The sequence below is a fragment of the Columba livia genome, chromosome 18, assembly GCF_036013475.1.
Source record: "Columba livia isolate bColLiv1 breed racing homer chromosome 18, bColLiv1.pat.W.v2, whole genome shotgun sequence".
Classification (NCBI taxonomy): domain Eukaryota; kingdom Metazoa; phylum Chordata; class Aves; order Columbiformes; family Columbidae; genus Columba; species Columba livia.
The window spans coordinates 7,421,413-7,442,547 of NC_088619.1; the positions used below are offsets into that span (position 1 = coordinate 7,421,413).

At 37.5% G+C, this 21,135-nt stretch overlaps 1 protein-coding gene across 19 annotated transcripts in view; it reads right to left on the reverse strand.

The window, feature by feature from the left end:
* STXBP4 (syntaxin binding protein 4) overlaps nucleotides 1-21,135 on the reverse strand; it is a 66,775-nt gene that overhangs the window by 13,514 nt on the left and 32,126 nt on the right. For 11 of the 19 annotated variants that reach the window (XM_065034764.1, XM_065034767.1, XM_065034761.1 and 8 more), the window contains 5 exons: nucleotides 20,553-20,729; nucleotides 18,475-18,591; nucleotides 17,922-17,971; nucleotides 17,260-17,397; nucleotides 707-764 (listed from right to left, as the gene is read on the reverse strand). In XM_065034764.1, the coding sequence (XP_064890836.1) occupies nucleotides 707-764; nucleotides 17,260-17,397; nucleotides 17,922-17,971; nucleotides 18,475-18,591; nucleotides 20,553-20,729 (540 nt within the window). The remainder of the gene's footprint in view (nucleotides 1-706; nucleotides 765-17,259; nucleotides 17,398-17,921; nucleotides 17,972-18,474; nucleotides 18,592-20,552; nucleotides 20,730-21,135) is intronic. The other 8 variants (XM_065034771.1, XM_065034763.1, XM_065034775.1 and 5 more) reach the window with 1 other exon arrangement.

Genomic DNA, 21,135 nt, shown 5'->3' on the forward strand with positions numbered 1-21,135 from the left:
TCCTCTAGTCTCTGGAGAGTTTAGAAAAATTAATTTATTTGCAATATCTTCTAAAAAGTCACAGCTAACAGACATATTCTTCTGTAATATTTTTGGTGGGGTGCACAATATCTGCTCACTGTTGCAATGTGTATCACCTGTGAACCTCTCCATTAGTTAATATAAGTATTTCCGATAAGCCAATTATGAAGAGAATTAGCAAACCCTATGGAAACCATATGTATAATTTTCACGGGGTAGAAATCCAGAACAAAAAGGAGTATATATGAGAATATGATGGAAGGCTTTAGCACCTGGTGTAGCTTCAGAGGCATTATTAATGGAATGAAAGTTGCCTAACCTGCCATTAGTGTTACTGTGAAATGTCAATATTCTGTGACACTCAAATCAGTAAACCTCCATTTATCACCTTAAGAGTATAATGACTTCCAAATTAATGGTGTGGCAGTTGGAAATCTTCTGATCATTTAATAAATATAACTAAATGCTTTCAGTCCTGTTCCTTACTCCTCTAGAACCCCCTGGACAGTGAAGTCACAAAAAAACCCAGAAAAGGACAAGTGATGTTGGTAATAAAGACGTATATATCACATATGACAGCTTTTGTTATTTTCCTTATTTTTCCATTAATTCTAGGTTTAAAAATGTGTTTAGTTTGCTGTGCTTTTATTTCAACTCTGACCCATTTTCCGCCAGAACTACTCACTTGATAAAGTACTTGATTCCGTCTGCTGTATAAGCTTCTTCCCATCCATAAGGCAAACCTAAGATGAAATGAAGAAATAAGGTATTTCACAAAGATTAGGTGACACAAAGAACATGGTTTTGAAACGGTGTTAGAATGCCGTGTCATAAAAAGATTATAAATGAATTCTGGCTATTTTTGCAATAGATAATAACATAAACAACACAATTTAATACATCTTTGCTGGGCCACAAAGCTATAAACCATTTGACGATACTTTTATTACTAGCATTTCTTTTGTAGAAGCTGACAGCCTGGTCAAATCAGAGTGTAGCCACTATGTCTTTTTGGACGTTTTATTGTAATTTATACCTATATGAAGTGACCAAAAAACCCCCTATGCCTATGGTCTGCTGAGGTCTCTTTTACTCTCTTTTCACAGCTATTATGTACAGTTGCCAATAACTATATGAGGTAGAAACCTGGGCAGAATGAAATCCTCTGCTGTTTGGTTTATTACCAACTGCTGTGTTCATACATCATTCTTTGGGAATTTAGACAGAAACTCCAAGACATTTAGGAGCAGATTCAGAGAAAATATGTACAGGTATTTCTATGTATGTATTTCTATGTATACCTACCTATGTCTACATATCCTGGCAGAAGTTAATTTGCTAAATGTACTGTTTAATTTTGTGATTTACAGTAATGTTTCTGGGAGTTAAAGTATTTAACGCTGCAATGTTTAGCTTAAAATAAGTAATTCTGAAAGGGTGCCATTTTTACACGTACTAAGAAGCTGCTCTCTTTTCACCTTTTGTAATTATCAGTCATGTTAATCTTCAAAAGTCAGCCTTGAATTTTGTTCTTAGTTTGGAATTCCCAGCCGTGAGAAGGAAAAGTAATACTTTTAGTAAGGTACTGCACTATTTCACTTTAAAAATACAATTTTCATAGGAAATCTTTACCATTTCTAGCACTATTTGTTGAAACCCAAATGTCTGTAGTGTTTGAAAAATGCTGGAGAAAGAATGTGCAAAAACGCTCCTGATGTATACTTCTGAGATACTGTATTGCTATAATATATAAAAGGTACAAAGTCCTGAAAATTTTCCCCATTTTTTGAGACTAGAAATACACACATAAAGTTAAAATACGTGTGAAAAATTGTTCTGTAAGTTCTTTAGCTTGAAAGTCATCTTGAAATGTTTGTGTTCTAGGGGTTAAACTATTTTCATTCAAGTCACAATATATCTCAAAGCCCAGCTCATTAGGACCATCTGTGAGCCTGCTTCAGATTTAAAACTTCTATTTGGAAAATGTGCTGGATTGCACGCACCATGATCTTTGAAAGCTGCTTCAAACCAAGACAAGCCCTAAGCGCACACATATATTTCGGTTTTTAGTTCTTTCTTGAAAGGCTCATTTTCTCCCATTGTCACACTTTTGTCTCCAGTGTGGTCCTTCTCAAAACATCTGGAAAGGGGTAATTCCAGTCCTCAAAGATGAACAGAGCTCATTACAGCTACTGAATCCTCACTTGGCACAATGGAACAGGTAAAACCAGATGAGAAGTAATTACTCCTGTAGGCACCAAGGGAAGAGCAACAAGTGAATCCACCAAACCCCCAGAACTGAGGAAGGGAACTTGAGAACTGGTCACTGTAGAACAGCACCATTACTGTTCAGTACAGCTTAAAAAGCACATTGGACTTTTTTTTTTCCCATTTACTTTTACCCCGTATTAGTCACTTATCTCAGGCTGCTTCCATTTTCAATTTAGCACAGATCTATGCAATCTGTTCCTCCCAACATGCCACCTACCACCGCTGAGAGAGAATAATCCACAACTATTTCCCTTTAAACACAAGGTAGTTGCTGCGTAACAGGTTTCAGGCTCTGACTCCGCTGAAGGAAGGAAGGAAAGGAGGTTTAAAGTTTTAAATATGCTAGACATGATCACCAGTCCTTCCTTCCTCTCCTATAAAGATGGGACCTTTATTCAACATGGATATTTTTTAGTGATTTAAAAGGCAATAGGATTCATCCTTCAATTGCTTCCATCTGCCCTGGCCTTTCTTCGTTCCTGCATGCAATGTGTGTATCCAAAATAAATGACAACGGATTTGCTCAATTACAAATACAGGCTCAGCATCTGCTCTGTGCTCACATGGATCACCTACACCATCTACTTCATTCCCCAGTGATAATTATACTTTTTTCCACTAGTAATTTGATTATATTCTTTATTCTTCTTCTAAATAAAGAACAGTACCAATGGCAGGTAGCAGTGATAACTGATGCTCTGTATTCTTTTCTTAACACACCAGACTATGCTTTTCAAAAACACTGAATAGATTCTCACTTAAAAACAAAACTCTGGAGATATCTCCACAGCTTTATTTGCCTTTTTGATTTATATGCATTAGATTGTATACCCTATCTACTCTATATATGCTTCGAAGTTCCACCTGCATCTGTAGGTTTCTTAGAGCCTTTATTTTCCACATTTTTTGACTTTCTCCACTAGTTTTCCCACTGCTGTTCCCTTTACTCCTTTCCTTCAGTTAGATTTGTACTTACATTTCTTGGTATTTCCCCTGGTAGCCAAGAGGCTCTCATGTTTTGCATCGTATTTCTCTAGACATCATCTTCCCTTCCTTCAAGCTCACTTTCTCCATGAATCATGCATGAGCTGATCCACTTCCTACTGCCGTTTTTTCACACCCCTCCAGGGTTGGATTTGTTGCCTGTCCTAAGACTTTGAAAGACTGCTAAGCTATCACCTGGAGTAAATGGGAGGTAAAGGAGCTCAAACAATCAGAAATACAGCCTGAAAGATCCAGGATTTAGCCTATATAAACTCTGGCAGCCTTAGGTTTCCTACACATTTAGCATTTCTTCTGTGAATTGCTACAGCCTTTGATGAAACTTCATAAATAATATATCTAGGCTGCAGCTGTCTGCATATAGAATCTTAAGAAAATACAGATTTGCAGTATTGTAGAATAATTTATTTTCAGTAGAAAATACAGGGCTTCTTACTCTTCAAATATTTGTGATTATTTATCTTTTGCGAGGTAAAGGAAAGGTAAAGTTGCTAAAGTAATTTTGTGTGCAAAAGAAATGGACACAGTCCAAAGCACCCTTTGCCCAAAGAGAATAAACAGCCTCCTGAGAGAGTGCGTGTTAGCCAAAATACCTTATAACCTACCATTATTTTGTTCTGAGTATATGCACTTAATTAGGGTTAATGCAAAAGAGATTTCTCTAATGCTATGTGAAAAGAAAACCAACAAACCGCTGGCTGCTGTGTGTGGACCAGGAGTGTTGCAGCTGGTCACAGAGCGGCAATGCAGCATCCCCGGCGACCGCTCACGCCGCAGCTGCAAGACACCTGCTGGGATAACCACGACTGTAAAGTTAATATTACATAAAGCAGAATGGAAATGAAACTCTAGGGCAAACAAAATTTGCCTGATACTTAATCAAGTGTGGGTCTCATCGATCTTTATCGCTTCCTTGGGATAACTGGACAAAGAAAATGCACCAGTGTCGGTACTTGGCTGGTGGCAATAAAGAAAAGCATCAGCCCAAATTATTGTGACAGACATGGGAGATTTTGCCTGCTGTTGCCACAGCAGAATCCATATATTCTCCCTCAGTAAAAGCTGCACATAGCATGATCAAAGTATGCTCCTAAAGAAAAAAGGAGCAAAATACAGATACGAGGAAAAAGCCTCATTTTACTGAGCAGTTATCAAACCTAGAAACTGTGCAGCAGTGTAGTTGGGTGATTTTTTCCAGTAAGTTAGTTAAAAAATATTAAAGCAAAAGAAATATTGTGTCCAGTTGTGGCCCCTCAGTTCCAGCAGGACAGGGAACTGCTGGAGACAGTCCAGCGCAGGGCAGCAAAGATGCTGAAGGGAGTGGAGCATCTCCCGTGTGAGGAAAGGCTGAGGGAGCTGGGGCTCTGGAGCTGGACAAGAGGAGACTGAGGGGTGACCTCATTAATGTTTAGAAATATATAAAGGGTGAGTGTCAGGAGGATGGAGCCAGGCTCTTCTCTGTGACAACCAGTGATAGGACAAGGGGTAATGGGTTCAAACTGGAACACAAGAGGTTCCACTTAAATTTGAGAAGAAACTTCTTCATGGTGAGGGTGCCAGATCCTGGCCCAGGCTGCCCAGGGAGGTTGTGGAGTCTCCTTCTCTGCAGACATTCCAACCTGCCTGGACACCTTCCTGTGTAACCTCATCTGGGTGTTCCTGCTCCATGGGGGGATTGGACTGGATGAGCTTTCCAGGTCCCTTCCAATCCCTGACATTCTGGGATTCTGTGAAATATGGAAACCAGTAGGTGACACTAACAAAAGCAGATACCATAGCGTGAATCTTCAGTTGACTCAAAACTTACAGTTATTTCCCTACGCCTATATATTGCAGTCAAATATGTTTTAATTTTCTTATTTTCTGACAAAATTACTCAAAGTAAATGAGAGATTTAGAGACTATAATAAGAATTGTTCAAAAAAGTACTTTTCAGTACGATTCTATCTGGATCTGGCCGAAGTGAGACTACGTAGATGCTTCAAGATAAGCATGTCCTTAAGTGCTCTATTTTGGTTTTAAGACCAGACTTCCAACCGCAGCTTCCATTCTAGCAGTCACACAAGCATTACTGATGAATCTGAAAAGACTGCGTGGGCATTGCTGCCAACCAGAGGTGGTCATCCCACCCTAAAAACTCTTTTCTGGAGCATAATCCTATTTCCAGCTGTGTTCACAGCTTTGTCATCCACCATGAAAAAGATGTTTCGCTACAGTTCGTTTCCTGTCAGAGCTGAACAATCACATGGCTCTATCATTAAACCACCTCGTCTGGAATTAATATGAAGTATCGAGCTTAAGGGATGCGATATCTATCTGGCATTCAAAAGCCACACAGTACAAGTACTCAGTTTTGCAATAACCACGTTCTATGACCAACAACAAAAGTAAGGATGTCTTTTTTATATATCCTTTTAGCTAGCTTCACTTTTCCTGTTATACGTATTTTTTAAAGTATGACAGCATAAGCTAGCTCAGAACTACCCCTTATTTACCTCCTAATGATTGATTTATATTTAACATTAACGATTCTCCAAAACTAGGAAGTTTTTGGAGAAATAGGACCCACCTGTTAAAAGTATTTCTGATATAAAAGATTTGCTAAAGGGCATTATAAAGTTTTATCTGTCACTTGATAAATGTGTGTTTGAATTCTGATCTCTATTTAATATCCACCAGTTCAGCTCTTACCAACATGTAAACCTTCCTCATGTGGCCTGAATAATAATAATAGAAAATTTGTTACTTAAGATCTCCAGTGCTTTGGCTCTTCTCTTTGAGCTATCAAGGCAATACAATGAGGATGGAAAGCTGAAGATCTGACTTGCTGGTCCTAATTTATCTGGTCTTGGACTCCTGAGCGCTACTGGAATACGGGAACATCCCAGGTATGAGATGAGGGGTATCATATGATGAAAGACCGGCAGGGGAAATTCTCTGTGAGCCATATAATTTGACACAGCTAAAGCAAAAATCTGTGAAGGAACATCCGGGCTTGCTTGTTGAGTGTGTTCAACAGGGTGCAGGCATAAAATGGCCCTTTATTTTTTGGGGCTATAGATAATACATACTGTGTTTTACTGCTTACTTTGAATTAAGTATAAAAACTCAGGTTCAAAAAAAGCCAGCTTTCAGAAGTGAATATGCACTGCTGGCATTTGCTTGTGTGTTGCTTTATTCTTTAGAGTGTTTCAAGTGCTCTTCCCACAAACAAATGTGTTTCATTTTATGAATAATACTGCGCTAAGGGGACATTCCATGCCTTTCTTTCATATACCAAATTCCATTTTGAATAAATTGTTCTTTTTCTTTCATTGTTGGTAATTTAATAAAACAAAGATGGAGTAAGTAGTTTTCAAGCAGGGACATCTGGGAAATACTAGTGACTGAAATCTACACTAATTTAGGGTATGGTTGGCAGATTGGCTTAACTCCCTTCACTCTTGTTCCTAGAAACTACGCTTCAGGAAGAGTATTTTTCTTACTTTGGTTATTCAGCACATGGTGAAAGGTAACCTGTGTTTTCCCATTTCCTATTAATCATAAGATACTGATCCATCTATGTTGGCAAACTCATTAGTATCTTATTAAAACAATTACATCACATCAAGTTACGACTTAAAATGAGAGTTATAAAATAGCTTGTTTCTTGCGCTAAAGAATTATATCATCTTTACGGTAATTTTGAAATGACAAACTGTTAGAAACGGTTTTCTTCTGTTCTAATACTAGTCTGTGTATAACTTGGAACAGTTAATTAGAAACACTATGGATACAACGGAAATTGTAATATATGAACAATGAACAGTCAGCTGACTAATTTAAAGAAATAAGAATGATCTCAATCAGTACATGTGATCAGACATTACTGTAAACATATTGCTCTCCCACCTAATAAACAAGGAAATTCAAATTTAGAACAGTCTGCCCAGCGTGTGCAATGAAGTTCTTTACAAATGAGTGAGAGCTACAGTCATCCGAGCAATGACGTTGCTGCTGCCTGTCTTTGAGAAGGATAAAGAAGCAGAATATTGGAAATACAACAAAACCCACAAAACTACAGGTTTTTCAAACACAGACTAATATTTGCCTTTCGAATGTTTTGTTCCATTTTTAATGTTAAAAGGCTGTAGTAACCATCTCAGTGACGCAGCAAAAGAAAGAGTATCCTAGGATTGTATCGCTATAGTGCTTTCCTATAAGATCTTAAAAATGGTGTGTTCCCCATTACGTTTTTTTCAGTCTTATCCATTCATTAAGCAACAGCTTAAAAAACCCCTATCCTTTCTATGAATTAATCACAGGCTTTTTTCTACAGTCCTCCAGTGCTGGCCACTAACATGATGCTGTCTGTTTGGGATGGGTCAAGAACACTCTATTATTTCCATTGCTGATTGAATACATCACAATTTACAAAGTAATTTTGAAGGAAAAATGGCATAAGTTAAAATTACTTTTGTTTACATGTACAGGTCTTCTTAAACTGCTGAAGACATGAAACACATTACTTAGTATTAAATCGGAGAAATGGTCCATAATTGGCAGATGATACAGAAATGCCATATATTAGATTTTAATACTGGTTCCTAGGTTCCTCTACACATAGGCTAAAAAAGTTAAATTCATTAAAGTAAAGTACTCTCTGAAGAACATTCGTGTTCTGAGTTAGTACAATCCACTTCCAGCTGATGAAAATGTTTGGGAATAAAACATTCTCATTGCAGAAATACCAACATCTGCACACAGGGCATTCACCACCAGGACCAGGTCATTAGGAATGCCCTGGAGTACTTCACCGCATGGCCCAGCTCTAAACCATTTATTTTTCTTCCTCAATTTCCCTACCCTTATGCTCCTCTGATTACTCTTTGTTCCGGAATTCATCCATCTCCTCCTTTCCTTACTGGATCAACTTCTCTTGTCACCATCTATTGTGCTATCCACCCACCTCCATCACTGTCAGCTCACACTGCTCGCTGACGCATGTGACTGTTAAATATAAGTTTAATTAGAAAGCATTCATTGGTAACAAATTAAAATGATGTCTCTAAAATTAGAATTGAGCAGAAATTGTCTGAGATTTAAAAAGCTATAGTATTTATCTCATGGGCCTCTCTTGCTAAGTAATATCTTACTTTTTTGCGCTGCTGATGACATTAAACTGTGCAGGGGGCTGGAATGAACCGCCTACAATTGAGCGACACAAAACTACTCTCTGCTGAGCTCATTGTGCAATAAGTACAGACCAAAGTAATACTTTTTCCTTTTGAAGCAAAAATTGCAGAAATACATTAAAACAAGATCTCCTTTTAGCCTGCTAGTAAAGCCACTGTAGCTACGAACAAATACAAGAAGGGTTTTATTTACAGGAAGATATGACTTTAAAGCCAGCATATTTTAAAAATAATGTCAAAAGTTCTTAGAAACTAGGATGCCTTTCCTTTTCTTGTTATAAACCTGAAGGGGAAAAATATTCCATGATGTACCCAAAATAGCATAATTTACCTTAATTGTAAAGGACTCCCAACGTAACACCTGTAGCAATCACCAATGCAAGGCAAAGTCTCCATCCTTAACTCCCAGTTAACGACACACGTGCTTTATAGCATGAGGTAACAGATCTAGTATGAGACTTTTTGTACCTCATTTTGGTCTCCTCCATAAGCACCAAGCCATTATGTTCTCCTCCTGCAAATTCTCCTTAAAATACACTTTTAAAAAGCTTTCTATATCATTCTTGGCAATCAGCTTTCTCTGTGCTTCTTTCCATTTAAATTATCACACTTGTGCACCATATATGTCTAAGTAACTCTGCTAGCCCTCAGTTTCTCACTCCTGCCTACTGAAAAAAGTAAAGAAATGTGACAACTGAAGGAGCTGTCAGAAAGCACACCAACCCTCTTCCACGAGATGAGCTCTGAGAGCTTTAGCACACATTGACATTCGAAACAAAGGGCTGCTCGTTCCCCCCGCTCCTGCTAATCCAGCTCTCTGAGGATGTGCATAGTTGTGTAGAAAATTAACTCATTAGCTGCACAAAAGTACACGCAACTCCTTTGGTTCAGCTCCATACTGTACCCATAGAATCACATGAATATTCTGGTTGAAAAAGATCCTCAAGATTGAGTCCACCCATCAACCCGACACTATCACTAACGCATGTCCCTGAGAACCTCATCTCTGCCTCTTTGAAACCCCTCCAGGGATGGTGACTCCACCAGTGCCCTGGGCAGCCTGTTCCAAATTTGAAAGCTTTTTTTCCTCCTCCCTTATGTCAAAACATCTTACTATAATTAAGGATTAATATACCAAAATTTTAAGCATTGTGTCAACAGAAATTAACAGAGGGATAATTTAGGAAGTATTTACTATCCAGTAAAACTGTTGATTCTGGAGAGTTTTGACTTTAGTCTCCATAGTTACCAAGAGCAAGTCCAATTTGTATGGAAAGAGGCACAAAGTCAATTAATTTTTTTCATAGCTGGGTCACAGTATGAGCTAAATGAGTCCACAGACTTTTAAAGGTCTGGTCTTTAATGAAGTCTTCCTTCTGAGATGCTGGAAATCAAGCTAACAAGACTGCACTAATCTTCTTAGCTGATCTGCATTTTAAGGTATAATAATATCACTTACTTGTTTTTCATTATTAAAATGTTTTGATTTGAAAGTCAGTACAGACAGTGCCTATTCAAAAGCTGACTCATCTTTTCTCATTAAAGGTAAGTGAATGAGAGAATAAATTGCTTTTCTAGCAGTAACAACAGAGTTCTGAAATCTAGGTCACATTATAGAACTGTCTTAAATACAGGCTTTAGACATCGAATTGTCTTTTTCCTTGCTGTGAAACACTGGGAATAACATACATGTTCAATCACCATTAAATTAGTTAGCAACTTGTTAATAATTAATACTTTAAATATATTTTTTATTTGATCAGGCGATAAAATTATTCCACCCTTATTAGTGTCACCTTTTATCTAGTTTCTCAGCTTGTACATAATCACAAGTTGTAATGTTTTGATTCTCAGCCATCAAATTAACAAGGGGGGTCTAATTTCTACGTCCTGTAACAACACCCGCCAGTAAGACCAGCTGGGTGAAAACAATGTCATTCCTCACTCATATTCAACAAAATGTGGTTTTAGTCGAGTAAGGAGAGTTCAGAGATAATTCAGGATTTAAAACCCATTTGTACACAGACATTTCTTTTAAATATCATTGAAAAGCAGGATTAGAATTTTTTAAGAGCTTGACTAACTGGATCAAATGTTTGAAATAAAATAGGGTGTAATTCAATAAAGACAAAAGCAAAGTACTGCACTAGGTGTGACTAATCAGCTGCACAAAAGCAAGTAAGGTGCGTCTTGCTGGCCTTTGGTTCAGCAGAAAAGGCGCTGGGAGCACAGGAAAGCCCAAACTTCATATGGATCAGTGACATGAAGCTGTCAGGGAAAGGAAACACCATGTGGGGATGTGAGAGCTGGTGTGCTATGTAGTAAAACAAAGAAACTTATTATTCCATTTTGGTCTCCCACAGGAAGGTCTCAACTACGGAACTCAACACAGTTTTGATGAATTGGAGAACTCAGAGAAGTGCAAGGGTGACTACATAGCTAGAAGACATGCTCTGCAATGAAAAAATAAGAAAACTAATATCGGTTTGTTTTGGGGAACACTAAAGGGAGTGGAAACACGATATGGTCTTCAAAAGACCACAGGTCTTTAAAAGCTGCCTCAAAGGGGAAAGCAGTAGAGTGTTTTCAATAACTATAGGGATGGAGACAAGCAGCAATGGGCTTAAACTGCAATGAAGAGGATTTAAGACAAAGGAAAAGCCTTGTAATAGTAAAGATAATTAAGGAAGGGAATAGTTAACATACTGAAGCTCTGGAATATGCTAGACAAACACCTGATGGATTAATGTAGATATAATTCATGTTGCTGGATGCAGGTGGATGAGCTACCTAATTCCTAGAGGTCCTTTCTAGCCAAATCTTTTCTGATTCCTTGGTGACAAAGTACTATCTAAGTGCTAGTTTTCTAAACTGTTGCATAATTTGCATTACATGCAGACATTTCTTCTGCTTCCCATTTGCAAGGAATCTTTATGCGTGCCAAACTCTTCACTCGTCTCCTTCCAAATACCTATTGTAAACCCAAACCAATCCTGGCCAAAGAAACGGGCTGTAGAGTATGTTTTTTTAGACTTGTCAGCACCTGAACTCAGACTCCAATAATACTAAATCCAAACCAACATAACAACAAAAACACAGCCAAGGGTGGAACCGTGAAAGCTTTTTTTGCTGTGTACTAGCTTTGCAATAAACTGTTGAACCTTGATTTGGCTTCTCTGGCCTTTCAATGTAACATTATAGGCACTGCTTCTAAGTACAGGTATGCACTTCAATATTGCTACTACAGCAGTGATGAAGGTACAGCTCAGTGGTCTCAAATTTTTTGAGTCAGGCATCGCTACCCACCCCCAAAAATTCTCATAGATTATCCTAATTAATCTTTAATTGAAAAGAATGTAAAAGTGCTAAGTTTCTGTAGACGAGCTGTAAATCAGTTATAAGAGTTTTGTGGTTCAGTGGCTGTTGACAAACTACAGCTCGGAAACCACAGCTATAATTCTAAACTCCTTTGAAATATGTGGATAAACATGTATTAAAAATTTAATTCACATCAAGTACACAGCACTGAAATATATCACCATACATACAGTACTAGAAACCAAAACCAGTAAAACTTTTTCAGAAAACTTCGCGAAGTGTATACTGGCTGTCGCTATTAAGTCTCTGCTTCCTCATTAATCATTCTCCTCTTCTGATGAAGCCTTTAAGAGGGTAAGACAGCGCAAAGGTACCACTCGACACTGTTCTGCAGTCAAGGCACCAACTGACATTTCTGCTCAATGAAAATTCAATGCATAAATACCATGTTCAACAATGATAAACCAGAGACAAAGTATTTTGATAAATCACTAACAAACTTGACAGTTATCTAAGAATACAGAAGAATATTATCCATACTGTAAGAGATCATAGTAACAGTAAGTTACTGTCCAGGAAGAAATATCAAGATCACATTTATATAACTCAGGAAACTTCTGTTAAATCCCCACCCTCCCCAACTCCCTGCCCATGACTGGGGCAGCTGCTTTGTGGCTCAAATTGTGTATCAGAAAATGTTTAATTGACAAATATAACTGCTTTAGCTTTAAAGCATATGGCACCGATCTTAAGATTTCTATTGCTAGTCAAAAGCTATTAAAAAGAGGAGCTGTACAGATGCATTCAGGATATACATGGTATAATTTAATAGGTCTCTTCTATTTCTGATTTCAGTAATTCACTGAAATATTTACGGCCTTGGCAGAACAATGAATCCACAGAGTTATCTCTTTAGTTATCATTATGCTGCTCCTTCCCGAGTAGCTCTTCCAGTAAGGAAGAAAAGGTACATTTCTAGTTTATTGGCTGAAAGAATGTTAAAGGTATGCTATCCTCCCAAGGCAGAATTAGCCTCATAAAGATGATCTTGCAGGAAATAATATTCTCTTTCTGATACTAAAAATATAAGAAAACAAGCAGCATGAGCTGCAGCAAACGCTGGCAATCAGACAGTATTCTTGGGGTGAACAGAGGACTCATATGTTGATATTCAGTATCTGCAAATGCATCTTTTTAATATCACTAGCGTAATTAATGAAAGTCAAGTTCACCAGGGTATGCCTACCCATGTTGCAATTACATCTGGAATTTGATGCACAGACGTAAACCAAAATAGGGGGCAGGAAATAGCCCATGGTTACCTGTCAGCTATTTCAGAACTCTCCTGCTGAATTACAGCCAATTATCTATACACAATTATAGCACTGTTGTATCTTTACTTTCAAGAACAAAATTGTAATAATGTATATGGCATGAATCCAGTTGTAATAAAGAAACACACCAAGGCTGCAACAAATAAAAGGAATATGAATACTTAAGAAAATTAGCTGTTCTCAAAATAGCAAAGGTACAGTAACTACCGTGACTCGTAAGATCAGTATCAGTGAGGCAAGCAGGATTTTTGGAAGCTATGTTAATTTGGAGATTGTTTTAGTGAACTTCAGCATCATTATCATGTGTCAGATCTCAGGCTGACAACAGATTAAAGGAACATGATGGGAAAAAATAGTTCAAGATGTGCTGCTTGAGGTCCTGCTGGGCAGAGCAGCGGCTTTCAGAGCACCTGATGGATACTGGCGACTGGGGTTATATCAACAAGAGCAAGATTGTATTTTTGGATAGAAATTTCAGAGGCAGAGTGAGGAAATTAGCAGTCAAAATACTTAAAAGTACCTTAAGCTAGTGCACATTTCAAAGTGCCGATTGCCTGCTATTTTATGAAGGGATAAGTATGTTCCAAGGTTAATCAGATTTTTGCCATTACCAGCACCAAGTGTATTTCTTTTCTAATTTTGTAATAGAAAAGAAAATGCTTTCTCAATTCTTTTTAGCTCAATTCTTTTTAGTACGATTTGCACCATATGGACTACTAAGTGCAGCCAGCAACTACTTTCAAATGCTACAGTTCTTTCACTAAGGCATTATTATCCATTGTATGATGAAAGTAATTTTCTTCATGTCTTCAGGAGATACTTGTATTCTACAAAGCAGAAAGGCCTCTCAAGACTTATTTTCTAAAAATAGCTTAGAGTCTTTCAAGAAGATGAAGGATGAATCTTTCAAGGGATAAGCTTGATTATTCTGTTTATTACTTCTTTATTTGCATTTCTGGATCTTGAGGATCCCGTAGTAGCAAGCGCTGGAAAATGAGTTGTTTTTTTCTTAAGCAGAGCCCTCACTTGAAGAATCGCCAAACCGACTTCACACACCTGTCATTCAACCTGCAAAGCTGATCTGCAGCATTATCGCTAGGCAATATGTCCTTGGAGATTCTCAGGAATACACAGAACTTCTTTAAACCTCTTCCTTCCAGCAAAATGTCATGATATTGCACAAGAACATTTCTGTGGCTAATTCATAAATACATCATTTTGACCTGGTTGCAAGGGATGATCTTTAACAGGTGAAGCAATTCTCTTTTGGAAGAACACTCCACAGCTTTGTCTTTGCACCTAGACTGTTTCACACGTACTGTAAATGAATCAAAAAGGTATTTTGGTTGGGGCTCCTTCACTTCATGTTGTACAAAATGAAGAAAATAACGAAAGATAAGTTCTATTTAGAAGGTAAAATATATGATGATGGTTGCCCAGCTCTGCATTTTTATCCACTTAGCAATCTCGGAAATCCTAACTCCAGTTCTCTAAGAATTCATTAGGAAGTTAATATATTGTGAACATCTTTCCAGAAAAAAAGAAAAACCTTCAGTCTGCAATGTAGCGTCTATTATACTTTTTTCTTTGATGTATATTTATGAAACGCTGCATCCATGAGAGGCCCTTGTTTATGACAGTCCATCCGCAAGAAAACTGAAGATCACTTGGGAAATCTTTTGTGAGAATCTGGCAGGGAGGGCTGCAGAAAGAATGCTATTAAATAGTTACTCTGCCTTATCTACTCGTTTTTTTTTAGCGAGAGAAAGTGAGTGAGGTTTAAAGCTTTAATCTCATATACAGGCTCGTCAGAGCCCAAATCTATCTGTAATACTCTCCAAATCAGAATGAACTCAGAAGGATGACGTTCAATCTTTAAATCCTTCTCTGCAAAGCTATTTTTAACTCTCGGCTTTATAAAATGGATCCCCGCAATGGCTCCAGAGCTTTCTAACATGTATCCTACCTATTACGTTTGACACAACCACATGTTTGAATTCAGTTGCATTTAGAATTAGAAGTTTTCCTTGCATGATTTCTTGTGCAGTGTGACCGAAACAACTCAATGTGACAGAACTCCACCACTGTCACACAATTATGTCCTTTCCTGGCCACTGGTATTGTTTTCACTTCCACCAGTAACTCTAATTCTGATATTGCAGACACTTCTGAGCAATTTTTTCACCTTCTTATTTTGTTTTCTTCTCCATAGAGTGATGTAATAAACACACGTTGCATATATATATAATGTCAAATAAGGCATTTTCCGTATCTTGAAACAATTCCTCAACAAATACATTTATTCAGTCCCTTTCTAAATTAGTTCCCAAACAATGTAAAGAGGATATTCAAATATTTGATACAATGGTTATTGCTGACCATAATTCACCAGCTTCACAGAAACTCCTGTAATATGTCAGGCCATTCCATTCCATTTCTGCAAATCAGTCCACCTAACCTGGATTAGAACTGAGATGTCTGCTCAACTATATGTAAATACAATCAAAATATACAATCATTTCCATTATCTGTACTGGCAATGATATAATAAGCCACAGATTTTCTTAGATTTCCAACTGCAGGCAGTTTACTACAGTAACCACTTAGGAACTAGCGGAATTTTTACCAATGGGTGAGATTTCTGTTAATGACCTGAGGATATACACGTATCTCAAAATGAAACTGCAGGCTACATTCACTCCCTACAGCAATAAAATCTTCATGAAGACACTATTTGACACATGTTCATGGAAATTCAACAGAATAACATTTTGTAAACATTCTGGTATGAGGATACAGCATCAGAGTGAGGAAATCTTGCTAGTTTTGCATGATTCCGGAAATCTTCATATTCCTCATTTTAGCATTAATTTTCTGCTTCGGATTTTCCGGGAAAATATATACTTTGGAATAACATCATATTCTTATTACAGTTTGATGAAGGTGCATATTGAACTGACACTGAACCTGCACCACCCTTCAGCGCTATGAATGATTTATTCTGCTGGTTCACATCCAATTTTAGATAAAAATATCTTCTTTGCTAATGAATTGACATCATATTTAAAAGCCCTGGAGGGTTTGCGTCCTCAAGGGCATTTCCTGACTTCAAAATTCACATCTAAAAATTCTTAATAATAATTCTCCGATTTCTACAGATTTAGAGAAATCTTCTCGTTCTGATACAACCTTCTCATGTTGGAAGGACCTGTATTTGTGTGGTTTAAGACACCGAGTTATTAAAGCCTCTCTTCCAGAATCCTGTTGACTTACACTGCGTTCACCATTTTGGTTTAAAGCCCCCCAAGGTCTGTGGAAATATTGCTATGAATCAATTTCAATGAGCTTCAGATGCCTTTTCAGACAAGGAAACCCAAGGCTCTAGAATCCCATGGGATGCGTACTCCTTACTTTTCCTAATGTTTAGAGTAAGATGGTCTTGAACTACAGAAATCCTCAGTATCTGTTTTTGGAAGAGTGATGAATGTTATCAAACAGAACCATACAATTTTTTAATATTACACTTCCACTTCTTCCTTTCATGAGGTTGTTGTTAGATAAAAGCCTGAACCCGAAAGTGAAGAGCGCAAAAGGCAAAATTAACAGAAGAACAAAAGTAAAAAGAAAAACTGAGTCCACTGAGAGATCAGATCACTGTAGCTCTAAACAATCTGCTCGGTAGCAGTACCATCCATTGACTTTAATATGCTTCACTACAGGTGACTAATCTCAGTTTGCATAAGAAGCTCTTGCCCAGTCAGCTCTTCTAGAGTGGGATGAAATGTGTTGTATATCTTTGAATTATTAGGTCTTTTCAGAAGTGTATACCTACTCCCACATTAAACCTCAGAAGAATAAATATTTTCTTGATTGATTAGACCACAGTATTATTATTACTGAAAGCTAGTAAAAGAAATAACAGAGCATGCTATCAGAAATAACATAAGGAAACAGAGGGAATAGAGTGTACTATCGTAACCCCTACTCAGGATCCTTTTTCCACATCTGGAAAAAAATCTCATGTGGTGACTACTGAAACATGTTATCCTCAATTAGCAAGCAAGATGCTAAAGCCACAACACTTGATGAGAAGAAGCAAGTATTTATGTGTGTGTATACATGCAGACACAAACACTCACTCACAATCTACTTCCAAAATGGCACGGACAGACTTGGCAAGGTCTCTGGCTTCTGCTGCAAGGGCTGTTGTGACAGTAGGTCCAATCCTTCCCAGGCGTGCAAGAAATGCTTTAGTAGACAGTGTTGCTCTTCTGTCGCTAAGAGAACAAAACATAGGAATTGTGTATTTGTAAGATTATAAAAGCAATGGTTACTTTTAATAAACTTGTATTTCTAGATTGGTTTTGGTCTTACTGTGTGAACAAAGGTTCACATTACTAAACTGATGAGTTCGCCTCAGCAGTTCTGTCTGTACAATACAGGTATTAGGAAAGTTAAAAATTAATAACAAAAAAATTATACCCCACTGTTAAGGTTCCTTGCAATTTTAACTAATCCTTAGCACAGTATAATTACTTCATGGAAACATCCAGGCAACCACAGCTATGTAATTACTAACTGTTTTAATTTAATTCTGGGGTTTTTAATGAAGCTGTATCCTGAAAGCCTAGTTTATAATTCATGTCATTCCCCCCCTCCCAATAAAGGGACATTCAGAAACATATAGCAAAGACTATAGGAAAAAGAGCTACCAGACAGTTTCTGGAGACTTTGAAACAATAGTTGAGTTTTTTTATGTTAATATTGCTGTGCCAATATTAATAACTATGCCATTCGTTACCTTAAAAGTGTCGAAGAAGTAGAGTTATCTGAAAGTATTTCATGCACAACCTGTTGGCGAGAGGCAACAAGTTAACGGTTCATAGATCAACACAGTCAATAAGTTAATATCTTAGAATTCAACGTTCTATTTCGGTGTGGGGGATTTGATTTAGAATTAAAGTCTAGTCACTCAGTCAGAAATGTAAAAGTAAAAACCACAATATTATAAGCTCTTTATCATAATGTCACTTTTTGGTTGTTGTTGTTTCACAACATTTCAAAACATTACCAAATAATACTTTTTCTGCCTTTTTCCTCTCAGGAGTTTCACAGAAATTGATAGGAGTTGTGAAAAATTAGGCGAAAAAAAAAACCTGATCAGTTTCATTTGTTTACTTTGTTTACCAAAACATAAAGTAAATTGTGCGTCTGTACACACACAATCTTTATTTCTAGCAATGAAAGGATCTTGGCAAACTAGCCTGTAGGCACTTTATTGTGTTTATTCCTCAGAAACATCAACACAAAACTTTTCCAAATAAAACATTGCCAGAAATGACAAGCAAAGTTACCTCTATAAATTGCAGCAATTTTTCAGTAGCCACCTCAAAGGTCTTCCTGGCCGACTCAGATTTCCGCAGCTGGCAGTCAAGCACTGTAACTCTCTTTCTCAAGTCTTGGATGTTATCCTGGGAGGGATATTTTAAGGCTTTTATTCTAATCATTTTCTCCAATAGCGCACGCAGATATAATGTGTGAATTGAAACGGACATCTGAAATGTTTAACATACATTCTTTTCTGCATTTCTGGAAAACATAACTGCTCCTGAGGCAGGTGTGCTGGCAAATCAGCTCCCAAACTGCAACAGATTTTAGGAAGTGATATAAAGGTAAACTGAAACTGGCAGCTAGCAGCAATGATAGGGCTAAATCTTAAGACAGTTTGAACTGATTAATGAATGGATCAAAAATATCAACCTGATGGTGACAGTATCTGTCACCAGGGTGGCATAAATAGCCAGTATGTGAACAAGCTCAGCTCACTAATTTGTATCTGTACACCCTTTGGCCAACAGAGTAATGACGGCATATCTTGGAGAAAACGACCCCCTAGGATTGCCCTACATGCGCTTGTATAACACATCAATCAGCGTTATATGTCCCTTCAGCTACAGAGAATGGGAGCCCCATTAAGTCCAGTTCTGGAAGCTCAAGGTTTCAGCTTGTTTGTGTGAGAGGACCACGAGTAAAGTCTTCACGTGTCTATGGGGACGTCTCTTTAGCCAGGCTGAGGAGAAGATCCTGAGCAAAACACTCTCCAAAATTAAGAAAATACCATTATCATTAAACATCAACTTTCACATCACTGTAGATGATCTTTTCTGAAAGCCCACTACCCAGTATACAACTCTTATTAAAAAAAACCCCAAAAAGCCACTTTACTAATGGAGAGGGAGCTGGTAAGCCCTCAGACGTACCTCATTCTTTTCTACTAATATGAGTATATTCTATTTCATACCTACTTGCTACTGCTTATTTTGAATAAGAAATGCACAGAATCAAATCTCACCTCAGATTTTTGAGCACTCGCTCAGAAATTCAGGAATTTGAGCTGGCATCTCAGAGACAAATCTCTAAGAGAACAACCCACACGCTCTGAATTTCTTAAAATTTTGGTATTTATTCAACTGCTAGAAAACAAGCAGTGCTTCAAAAACACCTGACATAAGGATGATATGGATGGGGCATCTCACCAGACGTTCTCAAATAAGAACTTCTAGGGTGTGATTCACCTCATCACATACACTCACAATTAGATGAGAGGAATTCCTCCCTGGGAGCTACGTGTTCTTGCTACGTTGCTTCTTTGCAAGTATATCACAGAGCTCAGTTTTACCTTTTAATATCTTGTAATATATTGAATTAATTCTCAGGATGAAATAAGGTAATATTTCAGTAGGTTTTCTTCATCGATTCATAGGCACATGCATTTTTTATGAGAAAAACAAGGTAACCACACCAATGCCAACCACCCTGCACTTGTTCAAACTGCATGTAGAAAATGATCTGCAATTATGTGGAAAAATTTAGAAGTGCCTCAAATATTCTATTCCTTAGCACGTTTTGAAAATGCCTCACTGAAGTCGTATTAAAATATGAGGTTCAATTAAAAGAAAAATTAGAATTTTGGCAGGATACTCTTAGTAGCATTTAAATTATTACCTTGATTAAATCCAAATTTACTTAAGAACAGTACCGGACTTGATATTGTTATTATTTGTCTAACAGAAACATGAATATGAAGGCCATTTTTATATAAACACAAAAGCATACAAATTACATATAGTTTTTAGAGACAATATATCTGCAGTCCAAAAACTGTTCCATGCTTTAATGCTCGAGATGTGCCATCTTGACCTATGACCCACATTTGCTTCTGGCTTCTATTTTTCCAGCCCAAAGACATCTCGATAAAAGAAAGCTCACACACTTCACATTACCCCCTTCACTACGCATCCTTCCAGTTATTGAATAATACAAGACAAACAGTGACCTACTTTAGAAAAGCAGATGAAAAGAAAATGAAAACAAGATACACGACAACAGCGAGGAAACCATGGTAACTACGACAGGCGACTGCTTTGCTTACTTTATTTTGGCCAGAATGATCGGTGAGCTGAGCCTTCAGCTCTACAATTTCAGCTTCTAATAGGCGAATTACTTCTTCATAGTCCATCTCCATCCCACGAGCCTGCCTTTGTGCCACCTCTGCCAGGTGAATCCTGCTTCGCAGGGCTCGTGTCTCTTCTACAGCTGCCTTGGCTTCCTGCAGGTGATAGGATTTAATTGAAAAGTTACAAGTCCAGCTAACAAAGAAGTACAGATTTAGCTCAAAAGTACCACAGCTGGCATCAGGGCTGCCTTTTAGTATTCATGGTTAGATGGCTCAGTTGCTAATTTGTAAGTGTATGATGTTCAAACAAAGAACAGGTATTTACTAAGATAATTTTCCTAATACATTAAATCACAAATTCTATCATTACTTTGAATGAAAGGTTTTACAAAAGTGCATCTGGCGCTGTTAATCTGCCCCATCATTTCCGTACTTTAACAAGACGTGATTTCACTTTACTGTTATTGCCTGAATTCACACAATTCAGAGTTTGCACATCATGTAGATGGACTTCTAAAGCAAATATTCAGTTGACATTGTGCTCAAAATAAGTGCTGGT